Raw genomic sequence first — 24,305 nt, forward strand, 5'->3', positions numbered from 1 at the left:
ACTCAAAATACCTCAAAGTTGTATTTAAATATAATACTTGAGTAAGTTACATAGTACTGGTGATTTGATAAAGTCGTCCAGATTAAAACTGGGATTCTTCTGAGAAGAAACAGATTCATAGTGTTAGTTATGAGGCCAAGAATGTATCTTTGAAGTTTACCTAGAAAGGAAACTTGTATTTAAATGATATATCTCTTTGAATGTGGTTCTTTATGTTTAATTCTGTCTCTCTCTCTCTCTGTCTGTGTGTGTGTGTGTGTGTGTGTGTGTGTGTGTGTGTGTGTGTGTGTGTGTGTGTGTGTGTGTGTGTGTGTGTGTGTGTGTGTGTGTGTGTGTGTGTGTGTGTGTGTGTGTGTGTGTGTGTGTAGGAGAGGAGGCTCTGCGGCTGATCTTTACAGACAAGATGCTGGATGGGAACGAGGTGCTGCTGTCTGAATTTGGGATCCAGCACATGTCCGTCATCCACATGGTGGTGAGGGTTCCTGGAGGACTGACCGCTTGACCGAGACCAACTCCCCCCTGCTGCTGTTTACACATTTTAAAAGCATCACTGTTTTATTGCAATACTCCTTTTTAATACTGCCATGTTTAAAAAAAACAAATGCTGCTGCTGCTGCTGTTCTACCAAATAAAGAAAAGTTCTGCTTCAGCCTCGTCTGTGATTAAGTGCAGATATTAAAGCCCACACTGAGGCCACATCAACATCAGACAGGCAGGAAGTCTCACCTGATGAACAGGGTCCACCATGGGACCATGCAAGGACTAGAGTGGTTTACAAGAGAAGAAGAGACATAAATACCCCCGAGCATAAAATCAGTTCTTTAAATTGTCTCATCGGTAAATTGAATAATTCAATACTATATTAGCAATAGGCTGCACATATTTATGGCGGTATCTAAACACATTTAACAAATATCAAAATTCACTACACACACGTGGTGTGCCTTTAAGGATTCCTTAATATACAAACATCTCTATGGATAGATGATCCACAAATAGTAAAGGTGCATCAGACAGAGCATATGCTGCGTTCAAGGCCTCCAGTAAAGCAGAGAGAGAAGACAGAGGACAAGCTTTTGCGTAGCTTTCGATTTATTTTACATTCATTTCCACAAAGAGCCTTTTGTGCAACATTGTTTCATTTCCTTGTCAGTTATGTGAACCGTCTCCTTAAATACAAATGTATTTCCGACACACCCTGAATGCAGCATTTCATAGGTTTCTGACTGACGAAAGAGAAAGTATACACCGAGGGTTACTGGAAACAGAGACACTGCGCGTTCGAGTCAACGAACAGCAAAGTTGACCTACGATCGGGAATGTCTTGAAAGTGTGAGTTTTAAAACTGAAGGTGAGCTCAAAGTGTTTCTGCATTTGTGTGTTTGTTTCCAAAACAGCTGCGACGGATTTATTGTCAACAAGTAATTGTCAACTCCTCTGCAGTCGACAGTGAAGCAGCGGACTGATACCGTCGTTTAAAAGGAATCAAAATGGATTATTTGGACAATGGTCTACAATTTATCTACAAAAGGTTTCCCTCTCCAGGTAAGATGTACTGTACGAGCTCTATAATGGTGTGAAGACAGTTATGTTTACATGCATTATTAACAATTTCCTCCCTGCAGCCAAAACGTACCATGGCTTGATGAACCAAGGGGCAACTTGTTACCTGAACAGTGTGCTGCAGGTGCTGTTCATGACCGAAGACTTCCGAGAAGCTGTGAAAAGGTTTGTCCAACTCCATCCCATGTAAAGCATTTAAAACGTATCGAGGCAACAGCGCACCTTTTTATTGTGTCTTTATTTTGTGTAGGCACACCTGTGATAATCCTGGCACAGAGTTCATTGATCGTCACCTGAAATCCTTGTTTGATGATTTACAACGATATGACACATTCACCTATAAAATCACAAAGAAGCTATGCATCGATAACGGTACAGTATGTCAGAGCAATAGATGACATAAAGGTCACATGGACTAGTGTCAGAAAATAATCTCAGTATCTGCATCCTGTGCACTAGAAGTGTTAACACTTCCTTTAATTATTTTAACTTAACTTAACCCTTTATCTTGTTGAAGAAATACACATTGATTTCTGGTCTTCCCCCCTCAGTGCGTGAACAACGTGATGCCGCTGAGTACTTTGAGAAGATTTTAGGTCTGACCAGTAGCGAGGCATCACAGGTAAAGATGACATCATCAACATCGAAGGGATTCTGTACTTCAAATGAAAAAAAGACTTTGTTTACCAGTTGTGTGCTTTCAGATCTTCCACGGACAGTTGACACAAAAGACCACATGTTCCACATGTTCTGTTGAGACTGACAACGACGAGCCGTTTTGGTATCTTACTCTTGCATTGCTGAATTCCTACAGGGGAGACTATAGCGTGGTAAGCAACTCACAACCTCTCAACTTTTAAAGCATTTTTTTTTTCAGGCGATATCGAGTAAAGTAAATATGCCAGTTGCAGGAGAGCATGTTGCTCAGTAACGAGATATCAAAAACTCTCTTGAGAAGACATTTGTGAACACGGCGCACACATTAAATAGGGCTGATCATTTTGCCTTGTCGCTAATTTCACACGCAAGTGACATGAGTGCTTTTCGTCAGGTGGATGGCATTGAGGAGTATTTCGGAGCTTCATATTTCAGCGGAGAAAACCAGATGTACTGTGACGAGTGTGATGCCAAATCTGATGCTACTATGGTGAGTAATGTGAAAGCATGTTTTGCATTTGTGTACTGACTCTGTGATTTTGCAACAACAGTATCAAAAGTTGATTACGTTATAAGAGTATTATAATATACGATGTTAATCAGTGTTGGGGACCCGTTTCTTTCAGAAATGTGTCATAAAGCATCATCCAGAGGTGTTGATGCTGCTGCTGAAGAGGTTTGAGTTTGACTACCGTTACATGGCGTATGTCAAAAACAACTGCACTGTAAATGTTCCCTGCACCCTTCAGATACCAGAGGTATGACATATATTACTATGTTATCATGAAACATTTCTTTTTCATTTCTGATCATATTTTCCTCCGGTGATCAGAATCAGACGTATGAACTGTACGCGGCTGTGGACCATTTTGGAGATCTGAGATGTGGACATTACACTGCAAATATCAAATCTCAGGACGATGAGAGATGGTATGACTTCAATGATGACAGAGTCACACCGGTAAGACTGATCATTCGTTGTGTTATTGACAAATACATATTGTGTTGACAGTTACATGTTGAATTGCAAAAACAAACCAAACAGATTCATCACGTTATGTTTGTTTATTATTTTCATCAACAGCTTGGTTACCAGCCATTCCAGGTGGATCACTTTGAGAAGTAAGTTTCATTCCCACCATACATCTTTTGCCATTATTTCTTGATTTATTATGAATTTATTATTTTCATTTGGATTGAATACACCACATACGCACATTGTACTATATTACATCATGCTGTGGCATTGGGTTCTAAACCCCAATCTCTAAAACGCTCCCACTTACCCCACAACCTCCACTGACTACGGTGCTGCAGAAAAGAAAATGACAAATGACCCTTTCTGCACGCTCACATGCATGCATACCTACATATTGGTGCATGTGAGCGTGCACAACAGACAGTCACCTAACACAAGCCATACATCCAGCTGTATTTGAAGTTGACCTCGCTCTCTTTTGCACATTTCTCCCGCTAGATCCAGCAGTGCTTATCTTCTTTTCTACAGGAAAAAGAAAGGTAAGATGGCAGACATTTTCATTGTGTTAATCATGTTCAGTGTTCAGATTGCTTGGTACTGTGCCTGAATTTACTTTCTCCCTATTTTCCAGTGCATGCTGCTGATACTTGTACTCAGGACACCGGAGAGATGTCGTCTCCTGGAGGCTTCCCGCCTGCTACCAGTGGTATTTACAATGACCAGTGTCAAGATGCTGCAAAGAATGAACCTGCAGTAGATTTTTCCATACTCAGAAATGAAGAAACAGAAATTAAAGACAGAGTCACTGTTGGGTCTCGAGGAGTGGGGCTATCATCTGACCTCTTCAATGAGGATCAGGACAATGGAGTTTATTCCAGGCAGAGCAATCATCAGGTCTGTGAAGAGGACAGGAATGACTTGAATTATCATGCAGAAAAACAAAGAGACAAGGATGAAATAATGATGGTTGATGAGGAAGACAAGAGAGGAAATGCACAGACTGACAAGCAGACAGAAAGGAGAGCAAGCTTATCTGGAGAAACTCTAGAAGAGAGTGTTGATGATCCGGTTTATGTCAATGTCAGTGTCAGGAGACCACAGGAGGGTGAAGGAATGCGCAACACAAAGCGAAAACAGGAAGTCAGCAACATGCAACCTCAGCAGGTTTGTGTTGACATGCAGAAAGACGAGGAAAAAATGGTAATGGGTGTAAATAGAGACGAGGGTGGAAGGAAGGAGAGGAGAGGAATAGTGTCAACAAAATACCTAGACAGGGATGCAGAGCGTCGGGACGAGGAAGGATTAGATCATGTCAAACAGAACATGTATGAAGATCAGGAAGGTACACAGGAAGTGAGTCAAGATGACTTCAAACCTGTTCGTGTGGACAAACAGGAAGATGGGGAGGGGATGGAAACAGATGATGAGGAAAGGAAAGCAGGGAAAGTAAAGCTCTTGACAATATATGACCTCTGCAATGATGGCAGTCAAGGCAGTGGAGTTGGTAAGAAGAAACAGAACACGCCTAAAGATAAAGTGAAGCGGGGAAGTGTAAGCAGGTTTTATCAAAGCCCTGAGCAACCGAGAGTGGAGGAGAGGGATGTGAAGGGAGACAAGCAACAGAAGAGAGGAGATGATGAGCATGCACAAAGGAAAGGAGCATCAGAGAGACAAGAACAGGATCAGAATAGAAGATCAGAGCGCGTTACAACGCAGAGCGATGTTGGTGCAGCGAAAAGAGCCAAAGCAGGTAATGAACATCTTCAAAGAAGAGCGGACTCTTCTCTTAGACAAGCAGGATTGGCAGGAAGCAGCAGAGTGACGGAGAACAGGGGAGATGGCAGTGTTGAAAAGTCTCAACCATCAAGAGCAAGAACTGGATTTTGTGAGGAAGGAAGAGGTAGTTCAAAGTCAAAAACATACCGCGGAAAGATAATTGAGGAAGAAATTATAACCCGTAGTGGTGTTCAAACAAGCACCGTGACAAAGGAAATAAGAATAATAACTACAGAAGGAAGCTCTCAAGGCAGCCTTAAGAGTTTGGTCGAATATGATGAAGGAAAGGCTGAAATAGAATCTGATCCAAAAACAGATGCAAAGGTCACATTGTCAAAGGGTGTTCACAATTTACGCCTGGATGACCCTTTGCTGAAGGCAAAGAAATGCAGAAAAGAGCAGAATGAGACAAAGAGCACAGTTCATTCAAATGCCAGAAAAATGCAAAATGTGTCTGATGAACATGAACACGCTGTTGGGAAAAAACATGCAGTGAAGGAAAGAGGTGAGAAGAAAAGACGCTTGTGGCGTCGCTCTTCTCCTCTGAAGCAAAGCAGAAAGGACAAAAAGAAACGCAATAAGACTCGTGGGTGTTTTCCTTTTTTTTGTAAAAGCCGGAAAACTGCAGACCAGACTTCAGAGTCAGATTAAAAGGAAATACGTGCTTTGTCCAGGAAAATGCAAATTATAATTTTGAAAGACTGGACGTCATTGTGGTGAATTCATGTTTTTTTTTCATTGATGCTTATTGATACTTGGTAGTATTGCATTGAGTGAGTACAGATCAGCACTGCTGGTTTTGGGTAATGTGAAATGCATCACTTCCTGTTTGCTGCAAGATTGTTTCTGTGTAAAATAAAGTGTTAAAGATGTATTGCATCAATAGAAAGTAATGCTTTGGAAATTGACTTAAAAATTATTTAAATTCAAGGAAAAACAAGATCACTTGTGTTCGAATCATCTGAAATCACATTCACGGATTGAATGATCAAACCTTTCTTTGTCGTTTGTTGCTACACTATTGACCTTTTACATTTTATTTTGAAAATCTTCCTCTTAAGTTGTTGTGAGAGATATAAATATATGGTACTGAGTGCAACATCTAATTTGAATCTCACACGAAATTGTGTAAGTATGAAGTCAAATGGAAGTCTTTGTATAGATATTTTGTTTGTGTTATTTTATGTATGTATTTCCTGATTTTACTGTTAAATACTATTTTTAATTAATTAGCACTGACTAATGTCATCGATGCTTTAGATTTGATGTTTATTACTTTGAACCAAACTATTGTTGTCATTTGTTGGATTCTGATGGTGATTTAAAGAAACTATATGTCCAATAAAAATAAAACAGAGAAAATGAAATACATGCACACACACTGTTTTTGTGGAAAGTCCTACAACAGACGCCGAAGTAAAGTAACAGTAGTCAAATTAGAAGAAGTGTGTATGCTTTCAATATGGTGGATATTGCATTGGATCATATGTTAATATAATATGTTACTGTGAGACTGTGTTCAGGATTAATAGTCATCCTCCCCTCACTATCATCTTTGTTCATGTTGTTTCTTTGGTTTAACCTCCCCTGAGTTCATATCATGTTCATGTTTAAAGAACACTTTGTACCAGGAAATATATCTTTGAGAATATCTGAAAGGATCGAGCAACAAGCCTCCGCCCTGCCCTAAATGAAGCAGTCATGAAAACAAAAATAGACTGTTAGTCACTGACATTTGAGTTTCACTTTCAGTCTGTTTACAAGAATTCAAATGACATGTGGACAGACAGGTTTGGTTTTCCCCTTAAGTTGCTTCTCATTTAATTGTAAAAGGGCAGGATGAAGAACAACATTTACAATTTGAGCATTTGTATGATAGTTGACCAGAGTTACACTGCACAGTATCTTAATAATCAGAAACAAACATGTACACCAAACATGAGCGAAGCGCGTTGCGAACGGCCAGGAGAATTGACTCTTCACGCTTCCCGTAGAATGCTTTTTCCTCTCAAAGATGGCTGCCATCAGGAGCGGAGTGACTCCGGGTTGCCTAACAAGATGTTTCCTGAGACAAACTGGAAAACCGAGCCGAGGCAGCCATCCACTTTCAGACATTTGGAACCACGTATGTCTTATTCACATCTGTTCACTTTATCCCTGCTTCTGGAACAAAGACACAAACTACGACTTTCAACGGCTAACTCGCTAGCCGGCTAGCATCGTCACTGCATGCCTTCTGTGTGACTTTGACAGTGTCAGGCTCTCTGGTCAAGACCGAGTCCTTGGGTCTAATGTAACTGTTAAATCGCCAGGTTTTAAAACAATAACAGCATGGGCAGCATAGCTAGAATCCCAGGAATACGTGCTCAAGACCACCAGGAGTTTATTGCCTTAAATAAAGTGTGCATGTGTGTGGTTGTGCAGCCTAGCAGGGCTCTGTTAGCAGCTGCTAGCTTTCTCAACAACTACCACAACATGTATCCAAAAGTAAAGATACTGGGGCTGTTGCTCTACTATTAGCTTAGCTGTGGTTAAGGGTTTAAAGCTACACCTGCTATGCTGTTCTTTAGTCTAAACCTAGCTGCTGTGTCCTGTAGGAATCCCCTAAATGCCACCAGAGGTGAATGTTTAGCTATGTTAGACCTGCTGCACACCTGTTTTTTTCTGATGTCTAGGTTAGAAAGTTCAGGTAAATGGTAGATTTCTCCAGCTCAGATAATTTAAGTGTGGTAGTTTTGACAGTAATTTAGGCAGGTGAATCACCTGTGAATTGTTTAATTATCTGAGGTTATGAGTCACAGAGGTCTCACTGTAAAGATGCTAAAGCTGTAGTTATTGATGCTGTTATTATTGTCAGGGCCAAATGTTGCACAATATGATTTACGTCTGCATTTAAAGTATTGTGAAATTAAAATCTTGTTTTATGACAGACAAAATTGCAACCAGCCCATAGATGATAAAACACATACTGTATATTGTTCAGGTTTCTTAATTCTCCTCCCAGCAGTTCTCATTTTGTTGGCTGAAGTGGAACATCTGAAATCATTTACCGTTTACAATAAACACATGGCGTTATTATTGTTTGATTTGATAATTTTGACAGCTCAAACAGGTTTAGGGCTGTGACGCGTGTCATCAGATTGTAGTTTATTCTGTTTGTATATCTGGCTGTGTTGACACTCTGTCCCTCTGGTTCACACACACAGCGGTTGCTCCAGAAGTCCCATCTGCACACAGCTTTTGAGTGTCGCAGTCCTGCCACCAGGACTCTGCTGGGCCGCAGACAGCATGGGAAGTTCCTCTGGGTGACCGCTCTGGCAGTCAGACACAACAGCTCACAGGTCAGTTGGAACACCGGTGAATAGTCTGACAAAAGCTGCTGTTGAGAAGCATCAGTGAACCGCACTTCTCTAAGATCATGTGAATTGGTGAACGGTTTTTATGTTGCGAAAGAGTTTTCCCTTTTGAGCATCAAACTGCCAAAAATAAAAACAAATCTCTAGATTGATCATGGTTTCGGCGACCATGAAACCTGCCTCACCTCATTTGTCAAAACATTTTGTGTGTTTTTTTTTTTATTCATCAGTACTGCTCTTGAGCACAGCTGCTTCTTCAATTGGACAGCTGCCTCTCACATTAAACACTAGAGTTCTAACAGAGCTAGTGATGGTGAGAAAAATGTGGCTCCAACACATTTTGGAATGAAATGTTGACGATATGACGAGTATCATAATTGCACATCTTTTATTTATATGTAGTAAATGACTCAAAAGTGTTTTGTGATGTTTCTTGATATTTGTAACAGTTTCTGTGGTCTTTTTTTTTTTTGTAGGGTTACGTTTTATTTTGAAAATGTTTTTTTTGTTTTTCTTGCCCTAGGGCCTTCAGTTAGTTCTATAGTTTGTATAGTTGTTGCAATTTTTCTGTGTTTTTATATTAAAATCTATCAAATTGAATTATGTGTTCTGGTCAGAATGTGAGATGTTTTCATGCGTTGAATCTTTGCCGTTGAACAACTGTTTGAATAAATCGTTAAACATTTACTGTTACCAGATCCCACCTGAGGATGGAACCAGGGCGGCTCCGGTCCTGGACTCCTCCCCCGTCTCTCTGCCCGCTGACCTTACTACCCCCGTCATTGCACAACCCATCACTGAACAGGTGGAGCCCTCACCTGAAGTAAAAGCATCGATCTAAGACCTTTTAATTACCGTCTAACTTGAATGTTTCCATTTTCATCGATATTTTCAGATCACAGTTGAAACCCTTTCCATGGCAGCACCCTTAGTGGACATCTCTCCTCCCGTCTTCAATTCCTCCCCGGAGCTTTTGTCCGCTGACCCCGCCGCTGTTTTATCGCAGCCGTTCTCTGAGCAGGTGGCTGACGCGGCACCGACTGCTATGGAGGTCTTTCAGGCCGCGGCTACAGAAACCAGTTTAGCGGAGCTGGGACTGGGCGCCTACACACCAGTGGGGCTGATCCAGAACATGTTAGAGTTCATGCACGTGGATCTTGGTTTGCCCTGGTGGGGCGCCATTGTTGTCGGTAAGCAACACTGACGATGAATCAATCATTCAGGCATTCTGGGGGAAGTAGTCAAGGCAGGTTATATCCCTGTCTTCTGTATCAGTGTCCTCTCTGATCCTTTTCTACCTGTTTCCATTCATCTCGCATAAAGGAACGGTGTTGGCTCGTATGGCTGTGTTTCCGGTCATAGTGAAGGGCCAGAGGGAGGCCGCCAAGCTGAACAATGTTCTGCCCGAGATAACCAAACTCACTTCCAGGATGAACGAGGCCAAACAGAGTGGAAACAAATTTGATTGTAAAACTTCTCTCTTCTTTCTTAATTGCATTTGTCTTTTCCGTCAAAATTTAGATTTGTGTGTTGCATCAACTTGTCATGAGCTGCTGTTTGCATGTTACAGTTGCCAAAGCCTACTCTGACCTGAACCTGTTCCAGAAGAAGCATGATGTAAATCCTCTCCGTGGCTTCCTAATTCCTGTGGTGCAGGTCAGTTTATTTCTTTATTCTGGTTTCCCTGTTATGTTGTACCACATTACAAATGTACCCAATACAAATATGTGTCTCCTAAGTAGTGCTAGTTTTTCACAGTTTGTGTCTTCTCTATCCGTCTGTTCCTCCAGGCACCAGTCTTCATCTCTTTCTTCATCGCGCTGAGGAAGATGGCGTATCTGCCGGTGCCCAGCCTGCAGACAGGAGGCCTGCTCTGGTTCACAGACCTGACGGCAGCGGATCCTTTTTATATCCTTCCTTTGGTCGTCACTGGAACCATGTTCTTCATCCTGGAGGTGGGCCAGCTTTCACCCGACTTGTGATCACAGTAGCTGTAGAATCAACCCTGTTAATCTACATATGTTTCATTGCTCTTTCAACGCCAGCCAGAATAACAGACTTATCGTAACAGGACTATCACTTCACTGAGTTTTTGATGGTGTTATGATCGTGTTTTAAACTGTTTAATGTATTTTTTCTGATTAATCACCACGTTGTCGCTCCGTCTCTTTGTAGTTGGGTGCAGAGTCTGGTATCGACAACCCCAACCTGCGAGCCATGAAGACTGTGTTCAGGATAATGCCTTTCATCATCCTCCCCCTCACCATCAACTTCCCCACGGTCAGTCTGTCACTCACCCACCACACTTTCTCTTCTAGTGAGTTTAACTCACCTCAATTCACAAAGAACGGATTGCAGCCGCTGATGGCACCGTGAATTGCGCATCATTGTGGCTCTTAGACTCTTTGTGAATTTGACTCTTTTTGGAATGAGACTCGTTTGCATAGAAAGGGCCAATTTTGCAGCAAACGTCTGCATATTACCTCATTTAAATACGTGGAAATAGCTCAGGAGCACCGCAGTGAGGGGTGCATTTCTCTTTTTATTTTTGTTTTAGGCGGTGTTTACCTACTGGCTGACCTCCAACTGCTTCTCCTTGGCTCAAGTCGCCCTGCTCAGACACCCCTTGGTCAGAGATATGTTGAAGATCCCCGAGAGGATCAAACACCCGACCTCCGACCTGCCCCAAAATGACGGCCTAATCGAAAGCATGAAGAAGGGTTGGTGTCCAAACTTGTATTGAATAGACAGGACATTTGATGGATTGTGCAGAAATATTAAACCACTTCTGTCTTTGTACACGTTGCGACTGTGGTTTGGTCTCCAGGCTGGAAAAACGCTCAGCTGGCCCAACAGCTGGACGAGAGGGAACGAAGAATCAAAAATCATCTGGACCTCGCTGCTAAAGGTCAGTCCCACCACTGCTTCACCAGCGTCATCTGATATTAACTATATGTATGTATTCAAAGGTTTCTCATTGATACTGAGCTACTGGAATTTTAAAAAAACAACCTGTTTGATTAGAAGCTACAGCAAACAAATGTCCTACTTATTCAAAAGGTTATTATTGACTGAAGAAAGTTAAGGAACACAGAAGGATGGTGTGCTTGGTGATGTCTTGATGTAAAATGGTGTTGGGGCTCCCCCTTGTGGACACAGCCAGGTATTGCAATAGTAAGAAATGAAAAATATTTCTTGCTGCAATTTTGGTTTGTACTGAAGTTAAGGTGTGGACACTGAAGACAACTCGGGAGACAATTGTCACACTTGTTTTTGCTTTTCATCTTCAGACTAGACCTCATAATAATTAGTCAATTAATCAATTAGTCATTTTTCGTTCCCGTTAGCATGATTGTCTCTGCGCTGTCCCGGCTTTGACCCTCTGGAACTGAACGTGTTTATATGTCTTCTCTTTATTTCCCTCTGCAGGTCCACTGAGGCAGACTTTTACCCACAATCCCCTCCAGCAGAACTCACCCATGGCTGCAGCATCATCTAAAGACAAGCAGGCTAGTGGCAAGGCGAGGCCATGGAAGGACACGATTGGATAAATCCGACTGATAGCGTGACAATATAATGATTTATGTACATATTTATGGATGGAAGAGAGGACAGGGATTGTCATTATGTATTGTTCTAATTAAAATGTCAAATCTACATCAAAATTACCGCTTTGGTGTTGTGATTTCTGAGTACACAACATATTGATTCACTTCCCAGTAAACGTCCTTCAAGCAGAAAGAAATAATTGAGTACATTCAAGTTGTCAATAAGTAATTTTATGATAAATACATGTTTTCAGCTCAACCATCCAACAGTCTTTCACATTTCACAGCCCGTGTTTGAGTCAATTAGTGTAAAAATAGCCCTTCACTAGACTGTATAAAACGTTTTATGAACCCTTCCCTCCACATTAGTGAATGTGGGAACATATCATAAAATAGTTTATTATATTCTAATCTCTGATACTGCTTGATTTTTTTTGTGAAAATAATAATACGGCTCTTTCTATGCTTAGCAATTCTTTCAGTTTCGAAGCTGCACTTAAACAATTTAACCAGAATAATAATTTACAACCTTCCAGTAAAATCAAAAAAGGTGTTACACGCATGTAATCTCACACAAAATACTTGTCTTGATATGTCAATTAAATAATTTCTCGACTAATACGTACAGTTCTGTGATGGAAAGAGGTGTCGACTTCTTCAGGAGTGCATTAAAAATGTCCTCCGAAGTCTCAGTTGGCTAGAGTGAAGTCTCGCCAACAAGCACCCGGGCGCCATCATTCATACATTCATTGACATGATCACTGTCAGAGAGCGGGGTCCAGCTCAAGCCCAAGTGTTTCGACCAGCGAGGCCTCGCTGAGGCGGCTGGCCGCGACGAGTGCAGGTGCACGGTGCTGAAACCAAACATCTACTCTGACTTGTCCATTTCAGTCACAACAGAGTAGCACACCTTCTGAATCAGCACGCCGGCTTGAGCTGAAAGAGATGGAGACGGGAGACGGGTTAAATTCATCTATTGTTAGACTGAAACCTACTTGAATTGCAGTTGACGTCATGCGTGATGCAAAGTACTTTGCAGCTGTGATATCTGGTTGAGGAAAAAGTACAGAATAGCCCTTTTCCAACCTTGACGGAAACGTGAGGAGACAGATGAGACACACCTGTGAGCTGGGGGAAGGGGAGACTAACGAAGACAGCATGGAGGAGAACAGAGGAGTGAGAGTGACTGAAGGAGGAGATAACAAAGCTTAAAGACAAACAGTGTTGCGTATTAAAGTAAACGGAGTGGCAGTTGTTCCCAGAACCGGCTGGATTTTCTGGACTCCTGTGAGCGCTGATACCCGGAGCAGGTTTGGTTGAATCTTGTTCAACTGTCTCTGAGACCTCGGATGAGACTGTGGACTTCCTCTTCTTTGTTGGACCGACACAAGTTAAGATAAGTCTCGTTTCCTTTTCTCCTGCCTCAGGTTCATAATCTGCATTAACCCTCATCTTCAACCCTCAATCAAATGATCGATTTTTTGCACTGCCCTTTACCCTCTCACCCCACTACAAAAAAATGCTTTATTTAAATATTTAGGTTATTTGAGTTTGAGATATGTTGTAATATTTAAAAGCGACGAGAGAATCCTGCAGCTTCATCTTACCAATGAGGCGCCGTAGCCGCTGTGGCCTCTTATTGGCCGGAGTGTAGACGCAGAGGAAGTAGACGGGCACTCCCGACAGGGCGATGCCGATGCCGATCAGGGAGTTGACGGTGTCACTGTAGAGCGGCACCACCACCAGGAAGACCGAGAGCACACAGAAAACGATGGGGAAGAAGAGGCTGAGCTGAGGAAGGAAGAGGTGAGATGACGGTCAAATACTGTAAGCAAGGAAACATGAGTGTGCACGTCTGTAAACGTTGTATTCATAGCCCCTTTCAAAAGCTATCTCTGGTTCTGCTTCTTACCTTGAGTGGCCTCTTTCTGTCCGGCTGCTTCCAGCGCAGATACAGTTGCCCCAAAATGGACAGACCCACAAAGAACCAGTAGCTGAAGCTGTAGTAGTTGATCAGCCTGAAGACGTCCTCTACACACAGGTATATCAGAGCCATGAGGCCCTGCAGAGGCAGACAAGAAACATTGTAAGTCAGACTGCAAAATGTGGGGAAGGCTCTCTGAAAGATGCAACAGTGGGATTAAATGAAACTGACGTTGAAGAGCAGGGCGGGTACGGGAGTGTAGCGGTGGACGTGGATCATGCACAGGGAGTCGGGCAGGTGGCCCTCTCTGGAGCCCACGAAGAACAGCCTTTTAAGAGACACAGAAATATGCAACAGAAGGGGTGATGAGTGATGGGCAGGGTGCTCATAACGCAGGGATGAAGTAAAAAAGTTAAAATAGTCACTGACCTGGAGGAAGCCAGGATGGAGGCGTTGAGTCCTCCGAAGCAGGAAAGAGCCACAGCCAAGGGAATGGTCCAGTTCATGACACCAAACACCTGGTCTGCAAACGTCTGGAGAGAGAGGCAAGGCAAGTTTATTTGTATAGCACATTTCAACAACAAGGTAATTCAAAGGGCTTCACATAAAACCATTAAAAGCATCAAAACATAAGGCAAAAGAAAAGGAGATTTAAAAACAATTAAGAACATTCATTGCATTAAAACATTTTTAAAAAAATTTAAAAACAGTGTAAGAAATAAAATACAGTAGTAAAATGCAGAAATGCAGGAAATTGATGAATATATGAATTGAATGTGGTTCAATTGAAGGCAGCAGCAAACAGAAAAGTCTTCAATCTTGATTTAAATGAGCTGAGGGTCTCAGCAGACCTGCAGCTTTCTGGCACTTTGTTCCAGATATGTGGAGCAGAAAAACTGAACGCTGCTTCTCCATGTTTAGTTCTGACTCTGGGAACAGAAAGTAGACCGGTCCCAGACGACCTGAGGGGTCGGGATGGTTCATAAGGTAGCAGCAGATCAGAGATGTATTTTGGCCCTAAACCATTCAGTGCTTTGTAAACCAACAGCAGGATTTTAAAGTCAATTCTTTGTTGGACAGGAAGCCAGTGCAAAGACCTCAGAACTGGAGTGATGTGATCCACCCTCCTGGTCTTAGTGAGGACTCGAGCTGCAGCGTTCTGAATCAGCTGCAGCTTTCTGACGGATTTTTTACAGAGACCTGTAAACACACCGTTACAGTAGTCCAGTCTGCTGAAGATAAATGCATGGACAAGATTTTCCAAATCCTGTTGAGACATAAGTCCTCTAATCCTTGATATATTCTTCAGGTGATAGTAGGCTGATTTTGTAATTGTCTTGATATGGCTGTACAGGTTGAGGTCTGAATCCATAACTACACCTAGATTTCTGGCTTGGTTTGTGGGTTTTAACATCAGTGATTGAAGCTGAGCGGTGATTTTCAATTGTTCGTCCTTGGTACCAAAAACAATTACTTCTGTTTTATCTTTGTTTAATTGAAGAAAATTCTGGCACATCCAGTTGTTTATTTGTTCAATGCAGTTACCCAGCCCTTGTATGGGATTATAGTCCCCTGGTGACATAGTTATGTAGATTTGTGTGTCGTCTGCATAATTATGATAACACACTTTGTTGTTTTCCATAATCTGAGCTAGTGGAAGCATGTAGATGTTGAACAGAAGAGGCCCCAGTATTGAACCTTGGGGAACACCACATGTCATTTTAGTCAGCTCTGATGTGTAATCAGCGACAGACAGAGTATTCTCGGCCCTTCAAGTAGGATTCAAACCAGTTAAGTGCTGTGCCAGAGAGTCCCACCCAGATTTTTAGTCTTTCTAGGAGTATGGCATGGTCGACCGTGTCGAATGCAGCACTGAGATCCATTAACACTAAGACTGAACTTCTGCCATTGTCTATGTTCAAGTGGATGTCGTTGAAAACCTTAACAAGAGCAGTTTCAGTACTGTGGTGCTGTCGAAAGCCTGACTGGAAAACATCAAAGCAGTTATTTACGGCCAAGAAGTTGGTCAGCTGTTGGAAAACCGCTTTTTCAATTATTTTACTTAAAAATGGGAGGTTTGATATTGGCCTATAATTTTTCATCGTTGCGGAGTCTAAACTAGCCTTCTTTAGGAGTGGTTTAATAACTGCAGTTTTTAGGGCTTGTGGGAAGACACCTGAGAGAAGGGATGTGTTTACAATATGTAAGAGATCAGTGGTCATGCAGTTTGAAATATTTTTGAAAAAGTGTGTTGGTAGAATATCCAAGCAGCAGGAGGATGACTTCAGATGTTGTATAATGTCTTCTAGGCTTCTACGGTCGATTGAATGAAATTGTGTCATGATATTTGAATGGATGTTATTCAGAGATCGGGACAACACATATCCTGTGGTTGGTGTGGAGGCACTGACTGCTTGTCTAATTTTCTGAATTTTGTCAGTAAAAAAGGAGGCAAATTGATTGCATGCCCAGGTGGATTGGAGCTCAGCAGCTACCGACACTGGAGGGTTTGTTAGCCTGTCGACGGTAGCAAATAAGGCGCGTGTATTGTTCTTGTTTTTGGTTATGATGTCAGAGAAGAATGACTACTTTGCATTTCTAAGTTCCAAATTATAATTGCGAAGTCTCTCTTTATAGATGTCACAGTGAACCTGGAGATTAGTTTTTCGCCACCTGCGCTCAGCTTTCCGACACTCTCGTTTCTCTATTCTGACCAGCGTAGCATTTCTCCAAGGAGATCTTTGCTTACCCGAGACAACCTTCACTTTAGTGGGTGCAATGGCATCAATAATATTTTTAACTTTAAAATTGAAGCCATCTACAAGCTCATTGACTGAGAGGCAAGAGAGGGCTGGTGTGGAGGAGAACTTCTGAATAAATAGTTCACTGGTGTTTTCAGAGATGTAACGCTTTGTCACAACCTTGGTTTGGACATTTGTGTGCAAGGAGATTGCACTCTCAAAGAAAACACAGAAATGATCAGAGAGTGCAACATCAGTCACAGCAACCTTGGAAATGTTTACGCCTTTGGTGATGATTAGGTCCAGAGAGCCCCCTGTTGTGGGTGGGTCCTGTCACATGCTGAGTCAGATCATAGTTATCAAGGACACCACATAGTTCTATGGACTCTCTGTCCTGGGGATTATCAACATGGATATTAAAGTCACCAACAATAACAACACAGTCAAAATCAACACAGATTACAGACAGCAGTTCAGTAAACTCATCAAAGAAGGTTGCACAGTATTTAGGCGGTCTGTAAATGTTTAGGAATAAAGCTCGAGTGGAATTCAGAGCCACATATTCAAAAGAACTAAAATGACCAAAGGACATCTGCTTGCATTGAAGATAATCATTAAATAAAACAGCAACTCCAGTTTGTGCCCAACAATAAAATCATTGATTAAAAATGTTTTTCCTGACAGAGACCTGACATTTAATCAAGCTAAGTTTAATGTGGTTAAAGCTTTCTTAGAGAGAGAGAGAGAGAGAGAGAGAGAGAGAGAGAGAGAGAGAGAGAGAGAGAGAGAGAGAGAGAGGATGTGTGAGGCTTGATGAATGAAGACCCAAAGTGAAGTCGGTTATTGAGGATAACATATGCACCTACCACAGCCACAGCATCGCTGTACAAGATTGCGTTCATGGGGAGGATGGCGTAGTAGGCCACGTTGGTCAGGATGTAGATCACGGTGACGATGGGCATGGAGATGGCGATGGCCAGTGGCAGATTCCTGTAGTTCACGCGAGCAAACGGCAGAGGGAAGCAAAAGAGATGAGATGCGAAGGCTTTAATGCATGAAGCGTGTGAGATTCAGTCTGTGGGGTCGAGAGCAGATTGACCCCGTGGTCGAGGGGAGGAAGGGGGAGGATGGGGATTGTGATAAATTGGGGGGTGTTTGTCACTTAATCTGCCTGGGAACTCCGGGAGAGGCTTGTGATCCAATCACATGTGTAGTAGTCTTGCTCCATTTGATCAATGCTGTGGGAATCACACCAAGAGGCTCAGACGTACTCTCAATTAGGATGGGATTGTTTCTAATTGACTGACATTTCAGGAAGTAAATGCCACGAGTGTTGATCAAATCACAGCAGAACTGGCAACCCGTGCCCTGCAGCGTTATGTTTTATGATTGCACCGGAAAGAAAGCATTTCCTTTTGGAATTCATCGTGAATAAATCACACGAGATTAACTGCAACAAGTGTATTATCCTCACCTCTCTGGGTTCTTGATCTCCTCTGTGACAAAATTGAGGGTGTCCCATCCCGAGTAGGAGAACAGAGCAGAGTACAGAGCCAGAGCAATGTGTCCCGGATCCTGAGACGAGCCTTCAAACATCCCGTCAAAGTTCTGTGTGTGACCTGGAAAACACCAACGTAACCATTTAATTTGACTCATTCATACCTTGTATGTTGTGTATAAAAGTCTGCTTTTTTTTTTTTGCTTCTAAGCATTAGCTTTGGTATTGTTAAATCTTTAAGATATTTTGGGTGTTCTGGTTAGTGACCTTGTCCCATCTTCACCAGGCCAGTGATGATGACGGCGATGAGAGCGATGACTTTGGCGTAGGTGAAGAAGTCCTGCACCCTGGTGCCCCACTTTACATAGGCACAGTTCACGAAGGTCAGCAAACCTGAGGTAAGTGGAAGCAAACCAAAGCATAAATATATATATATATATATATATATATATGTTACTCACACACACAAACAAATCCTTTAACAGTGTCAGTGGGGGACATTTGCTCTGTACACTGAGTGTGTGCCAGCATGTGAGAGTATGGCTGATTTAAGGAAACGCTGCTGCTGACTCAAGCAGACTGGCCTGTTATTTTTCAGTTGAGGAAACAGCTGAGTGCAGCACACACACACACACACACACTACTGCACAAGTGTACAGTCTTAGTACAGTTTGCAAAGCTTCAAAGGATTTATCTGACGACGTTGTATATGTCTGTTCAAGGTTGGTGATTTGTGACGGTTTCTACTTATTGACCAGTGACTTATTTAAAAAAAAAGTGCTCCCAACTGTGACTTTTTCCTTATTGCCCTCCTTCACTTAGAGCAGCGTTGACGTTTTTGGGAAACATGTTTTCGTGCTTCTTTCCGTGACTTATCTCTCTTTGGCCTCTTATCAGCAAACGAGCCCTTCAGGGCCATAAATGTGGCACGTTTGCTCTTTTTTGAATGAAGGCCCACCTTGACATAAACGCATTTCCTCTTGTGTAAATCCTCCTCCTGACTCCACAAGTCTCGAAAGCACTGATAAAACAAACTCACCTGCAAACCTGCTGAGTGGACGCATTTTTTTTTATCTCCAAGTTCACAGCGTCAAAGCGCTCCCCGCTCTCTTATCGCTCCACAGTGACCCTCCATCCACCAGATGTTTAAAGAAGAGACCGAAGCGGGATTACGTCACCGCCGTCTCCTCCACGTTGACCGCCGTCATCCGCAGTGAGGGGACGAATCATAACAACTATCGCCTTCCACCACTTTGACAGGTGGAGGATCATAACAGGTCCGTTTCCCAACAGGAGGCCCGGTCAAGCACAGCAAAACACACACGGCCCCGGACAGCGGCGACCGGTGGTGAGCGATGGAGACGGAGGCCTCGCCACACAGAGGTGGAGGCGTGGTGTGTTGACAGTGAAAGGTTAGAAGGGTGGGAGGTGTGAGATCGGGTTTGGGAATGCCGGCTGACTGGTAGCGGCGGTCAAATATGGTCCAGATGTGAAGTGAAATGGAGATCTTTTAAAAACTCGCTCAGTTGCTCATTAACTGTGAACTCACGTTTTTGTCAAAGTTGAGCCAAATCTGCTTTTCTGATACGTTGCAATGCATTATGGTCCTTTGCAGTGACTACGTTACATAGCGAAGCAAGAGGGTCCAAAGATGTGACGTAAACATCTGGAGTTACCATTTCAAAATATGCGAGTCTAGATATTTGATTTAAAATGAGATTGTAAAAAGTTGATTTGAATCAACATTTTTACTTCGTTTTGTTGAACCTTTGACGATGCTATCATATTTTTATTGGTGTTGAGGTCAGAGTCTCCCTGCAGGACTTTACCTCACTGCTATCAGCCTCTCATCTTGAGCTCTGCTTATCAGTGCATGGCACAAGTGTGCTCATGCATGCACGAGTGGGTGGACGAATGAATGCTATTAATTGCAAACGTAGCACAGTGTGCATTTGTTTATCTTGAACATCAAGGCTTGTCTGTATGAGATAACCTTCTTGTCTCAGTTGTCCGGTTGCCTGAGCGTTGGTATTCATCTCTTTGTGCTCGGTTGCCTCGGTGAGCGGTTTCGTGAATTTCTTATTGGTTTGATTAATTCAGTTTGTCAGCGTTGCTCTTTCCCGGTACCATTGTGTTCTAGTTACCTCGGCAATCTGTGCTGCGTTTATCTCGCCTTCTAAGAACACTTTGTTACTGTTCCCATAACCACGCCAAAAAAAGTCGTGCCTCAGGTCGTCACGTGCGAGACATCATGCCGGGGTTTCTAAATCTGAGATTGAGTAAAATGGCTTTTCCCCTTACTCTTCCATAATGTGGTGCACAAGTTTTAGGGTTCGCTCAGTTCCTCTTCTTTCTGCCACAGACCTGCTGACTGCAGCAGTGGTGTCACCATCTTTCACTTCTCTAGTCTATAAAGCTCACATGCTCTCTTTTAGATGGGGAAGCTGACTCTGGCACACATCGTCATTGTCTCTATGTCACTCGAACCCATACTCAGCTTATATTTTTTTCTCACTCATTCACACACACACACACACACATACACTCCAGATGTGTACTTACATATGCATCCAGCAGCCAGAAGCCTGTTGGCCGAGTATGGAGCTATACAGGTGGGGAAGATGGGCTGCACCATGTAGTTGGAGAACGTGATGGCTATGATGGCCTGGCTGGTCGGCTCGATGATCAGCAGCGACGTCCATAGGCGAATGAAGGCCATGAAACCCCCGAAGGCCTCCAGGATGTAGGCGTAGGAGGCCCCCGACTTGGTGATGGTGGTCCCCAGCTCGGCGTAGCACAGGGCCCCGAACACGGAGAAGATCCCTCCGACGGTCCACACCACCAGAGAGAGGCCGTAGGACGCGCTGTGGATGAGGACGCCCTTGGGCGAGACGAAGATCCCCGAGCCGATCATGTTCCCCACGATCAGGCAGACGCCGTTCAGGAGGGTGATCTCCTTCTTCAGCTTCATGGACTCGTCCGGGCACTCAGACTTCGCAGATGAGGGGCCGCCGTTGTTCTCCTCTTGCGTTGGGGCGGGGCTGTTGGACGCCATTGTTCGTGTTTCGGTGCTTTATCGCTTGATTTAGCAAAACGAGGAACTCTTTTCTGAGATTTCAGTCAACAATTGAAAGAGATTCTCGCCTTGACGTGCGACAGAAGACTTAACTTTTTCGCCCCAGTTATCTGTGATCATCTCCTGCCATCTGTGGAAGGAACACGGGTCATATCAGTGATGCTGTTACCATGGCAACACACAGCAAATACTTGCGTTTCAATCCTGTCCCAAATCTAGTCAGACGAAAACATATTTACATGCAAAGGGCGCTAATGTGGGAACAAACATGGCAAAAAAAGAATCACCAAACTGCTGCGGACACTGTTGGATTTGAGGGCAGTTTTGTGGATTGGAGAGCCATTAGGCCGCACAGCAAATGGCCTTTTAAGGTTGAGTGTATTGACAGAGGGGAGCAAACACGCCACATGCCTGAAAACACCGGCTCATCATTAGTAACCACACTAGCCGAGAAAGAATGACCGACTGAGACGCACAAACATTTAGACTCCTAGCATGCCCACCAAACCGCCGACACACACACACACACACACACACGCACGCACACACACACGTGCCGAGTTTGAGAGTGTCAGCACAGTGGCCGGTCACATGTTTTCCAAAGTTCATCCGCCTCAGCGTGTATGGAGTTTGATGATGAGAGAGAAACATGAAGGACAGCTCATTCACCTTTCTGCATGACTGTCTTTTTAATAACCTAATGTGCCTCTAATGTACAAGCACAAACAAAAAATGACATATTAGCTGACTTAAATTGAACAATCTGTTGATGGAGCTTTGAATGAGAAAGGGAGTGCTGCATCGAGGCCAAGATTGCGGTGATATTACGTTAAGATCTTCAGGACAAATTGGCGTCTATGAATTTATGTTTTCATTTAAAACTGTTTCAACTGTACGTTTTCCGACCTTCTAAAAACTGTCTCTTTTCAATCAAACATATCAAAGTTTAAACCCAGGTGACCTTTCACCTTCAAATCCCCAAATATGTCTTCTAGCGTTTTCTTGAGAGCAGAGATCGATCAAACAAACAGAGCTTAGAAACACGGGAATACCTCTGAGATACAGTGTGTGCGTGTAGATGTAAAGTAAATATGATCATGAGTCGGCAGAGGATGCTAAGTAAGTAAATGATTAAACGGGTGAGATTTACTGCCGATTTAACTGGAAAGTGTGAGAATTAAAGACTAAATATAGAGATAAGCGACTGAAAAGTTCAGATACCTTGAGGCCGCAGCAGATCAACAACACGTGGGTTCGCAGAGGAGTGACTGCAGAGAAGGAGGACAGCCGATTGAGCCGCATGTGATCAAACGCGTGCCACAGACAGCGAGAGGCAAGGCTCTTATAGACAGTGCAAGGTCCACGAGCTGCTGATAAGTAGTTCTTCTTGAGTTACTCAAGGTTACATCCTGGCTCAAAAAACAAATCCTCTCACGGTTGGGTTTAAAGGATTCAGCTGCTTTTCTTTTCAGGGATCATTGAAACGAACCTTTTTATTATCATGAGGGTTTTTTTTTAATTATATCTAAAAGATGACAGTGGTAAATCAGGGTGCAGGATGTCTGTAACTTGTTGCACTGGCTGTCAAAGAGTTCCCTTTCTACCCTTTAAAATAATAATTTCATCGGCTAAATCTAAGAGCATCTTTAGTCACTTTACGAGTTTGACTTTGGATTGAAATGGCAAGGCACACGTGGGCTGACATCACATGTTGATGAATGACAAATAGACTGCGTTGTAAACTTGAGTGTATTTATCTCGTATCAGTGCACATACCAGGAAAAAGCCCTGTTGCTGTACTGTCAAATAGAAGCAGCTGCTTTTTTTGGGGAGGGGGGGGGGGGGACTCACCTTCTCCAGACGCGTTTCACTCTCCTGGTGTGTCCGGCTCGATCCCAAATAATGTGGAATAGTCTAATCGCGTTCACCTCTTCCTCGCCAACTCCCTCTCTCGTTGTTGTTCCTCTCTGTTACAGTCGAAATGATCTGCTCCGTGCGTCTTCCTCCTCCGTCTTTACGCAGCTGCTTCCTCTGGTTTTGACTTTGCTCTGCAGCGCACCTCTGTGTTTCTCAGCTGATGTGCTTGTGGATTTATGTACGAGTCATACGGGGGGGGGGAGGGGGGGGAGGTTAATTGCATTGCATTCTAAGTGAGTGATCAGAATTAAAGGGGTTTTAATTAGATTATCGCGCGCATCAAGTTTAATCATCGGTAGAGGACGTGAACGATCGCTGGTATTCTTTTGATTAATGTTGGAATGAATATAACAGCGAGGTAATGCGTTTAGAGATATCATGTTGTTATGATTATGAAACAATGAGATGAGTTGTAAACTCACTCACAGTATAACCTATTGAAGAACTGTAGGCTACATAAGTATTCTTTTTGAGGTACTTTTACTCATTTTATTACTTTATACTCAGCTACATTTCAGAAGGAAATATACTTGTTACTCACTACATTCAACAAATAAAATATGACATATTATTGTAGATTAAGCTACACAGCAGTATACAAAGTAACACTTGCTGATTTTTAAAAACTATTCTCAGCCATTATCACATTGCTGTCAGGTAGTTTATTCCTGCTTTGACAAGCTCAATGATCTTTACTTCTTCCACCAATAAAATAAATGGAAAAAAAACAACAAAGAACACAATGATGTTCATATGCTGTGCAGGATAAAAGTAATAATGATGGAATCATCATGTCAGAGGAAAATAATGCAAATCAAACAGTTTTGAGTGGTGCTGTCAAATGATTTCCCTTGTTTGATGGATGACCTTTGGGCCATAGCGCCCTCTTGTGGATTTAAATTATTATTTTTTTAAACTTAATAGCTGGTTTATATTGTAGTTACCGGCATGTTTTCAAGTGTTTTAATGTACAGTATTTGTCATAAATCAAATGAAGTTTTACTTTACTCTCATTCATTTTCTGTTCGTACAGCAGCCTCCACTTGGAGGAGTTGACAAATGCATGAATAAACACACTCATAATTACTAAATGTTTATATTCTGCTCATCAATGCCGTAACTTGTTAAGTGTTAAAATTGGTGTCAAACACACTTTAAGCAAAAACTCCCTGACTCTGTGAATCCTTCACATTAGTTGAGCGGCAGCTGTAATTACCAAAATCACCTTCATCAATGGCCAAAGTGTGAATGAACAACGTCTTTGTCTTCC

General features: G+C 42.7%; 3 protein-coding genes across 4 annotated transcripts; 2 read left to right on the top strand and 1 right to left on the bottom strand.

Moving 5' to 3' along the window:
- Positions 1 to 2,118: 2,118 nt before the first annotated feature.
- Positions 2,119 to 5,382, top strand: LOC306796801 (uncharacterized protein; the record flags this gene model as incomplete). The annotated part of the gene is made up of 9 exons (XM_079295869.1): positions 2,119 to 2,185; positions 2,268 to 2,393; positions 2,615 to 2,710; positions 2,847 to 2,978; positions 3,053 to 3,181; positions 3,305 to 3,342; positions 3,698 to 3,738; positions 3,831 to 4,949; positions 5,354 to 5,382. The coding sequence occupies exons 3-9, from the start codon at positions 2,669 to 2,671 to the stop codon at positions 5,380 to 5,382; spliced, it is 1,530 nt and encodes a 509-aa protein (XP_079151995.1). The 5' UTR covers positions 2,119 to 2,185; positions 2,268 to 2,393; positions 2,615 to 2,668.
- A 1,606-nt stretch (positions 5,383 to 6,988) lies between these two features.
- On the top strand, positions 6,989 to 12,000 carry oxa1l (OXA1L mitochondrial inner membrane protein). Its single transcript, XM_079296007.1, has 11 exons — positions 6,989 to 7,100; positions 8,182 to 8,316; positions 9,029 to 9,136; positions 9,227 to 9,521; positions 9,655 to 9,798; positions 9,902 to 9,987; positions 10,122 to 10,286; positions 10,507 to 10,611; positions 10,889 to 11,051; positions 11,159 to 11,239; positions 11,761 to 12,000. The coding sequence occupies exons 1-11, from the start codon at positions 6,990 to 6,992 to the stop codon at positions 11,880 to 11,882; spliced, it is 1,515 nt and encodes a 504-aa protein (XP_079152133.1). The 5' UTR covers position 6,989; the 3' UTR covers positions 11,883 to 12,000.
- Positions 12,001 to 12,033: 33 nt separating this feature from the next.
- slc7a7 (solute carrier family 7 member 7) lies at positions 12,034 to 23,110 on the bottom strand. 2 transcript variants are annotated; one of them, XM_079296008.1, is made up of 11 exons: positions 22,970 to 23,110; positions 22,340 to 22,386; positions 20,605 to 21,248; positions 18,310 to 18,435; positions 18,019 to 18,163; positions 17,411 to 17,534; positions 14,233 to 14,336; positions 14,035 to 14,131; positions 13,792 to 13,941; positions 13,487 to 13,670; positions 12,034 to 12,815 (listed from the first exon to the last, which is right to left on the bottom strand). In XM_079296008.1, exons 3-11 carry the CDS (start codon positions 21,095 to 21,097, stop codon positions 12,748 to 12,750), a joined length of 1,491 nt encoding a protein of 496 aa, XP_079152134.1. In that variant the 5' UTR covers positions 21,098 to 21,248; positions 22,340 to 22,386; positions 22,970 to 23,110; the 3' UTR covers positions 12,034 to 12,747. The 2 variants fall into 2 exon arrangements, with proteins under 2 accessions (XP_079152134.1, XP_079152135.1); XM_079296009.1 differs by lacking the exon at positions 22,340 to 22,386 and having other exon boundaries at positions 22,970 to 23,089.
- Between the last annotated feature and the right edge of the window lie 1,195 nt (positions 23,111 to 24,305).

This window comes from Melanostigma gelatinosum (genome assembly GCF_949748355.1).
Source record: "Melanostigma gelatinosum genome assembly, chromosome: 23".
Lineage (NCBI taxonomy): Eukaryota > Metazoa > Chordata > Actinopteri > Perciformes > Zoarcidae > Melanostigma > Melanostigma gelatinosum.

What these genes read in the sequence shown, in the direction of transcription:
- oxa1l (XM_079296007.1), top strand. Translation starts at nt 6,990, where the DNA reads ATGGCTGCCATCAGGAGCGGAGTGACTCCGGGTTGCCTAACAAGATGT. An exon ending in TCCTAATTCCTGTGGTGCAG is followed by an intron (nt 9,988 to 10,121) that starts GTCAGTTTATTT and finishes CTGTTCCTCCAG; the next exon opens with GCACCAGTCTTCATCTCTTT. An exon ending in AATCGAAAGCATGAAGAAGG is followed by an intron (nt 11,052 to 11,158) that starts GTTGGTGTCCAA and finishes TTTGGTCTCCAG; the next exon opens with GCTGGAAAAACGCTCAGCTG.
- slc7a7 (XM_079296008.1), bottom strand. Translation starts at nt 21,097, where the DNA reads ATGGCGTCCAACAGCCCCGCCCCAACGCAAGAGGAGAACAACGGCGGC. An exon ending in TCTGGCTGCTGGATGCATAT is followed by an intron (nt 18,436 to 20,604) that starts GTAAGTACACAT and finishes CACTTACCTCAG; the next exon opens with GTTTGCTGACCTTCGTGAAC. An exon ending in GCGGCTACGGCGCCTCATTG is followed by an intron (nt 12,816 to 13,486) that starts GTAAGATGAAGC and finishes CATCTCTTTCAG; the next exon opens with CTCAAGCCGGCGTGCTGATT.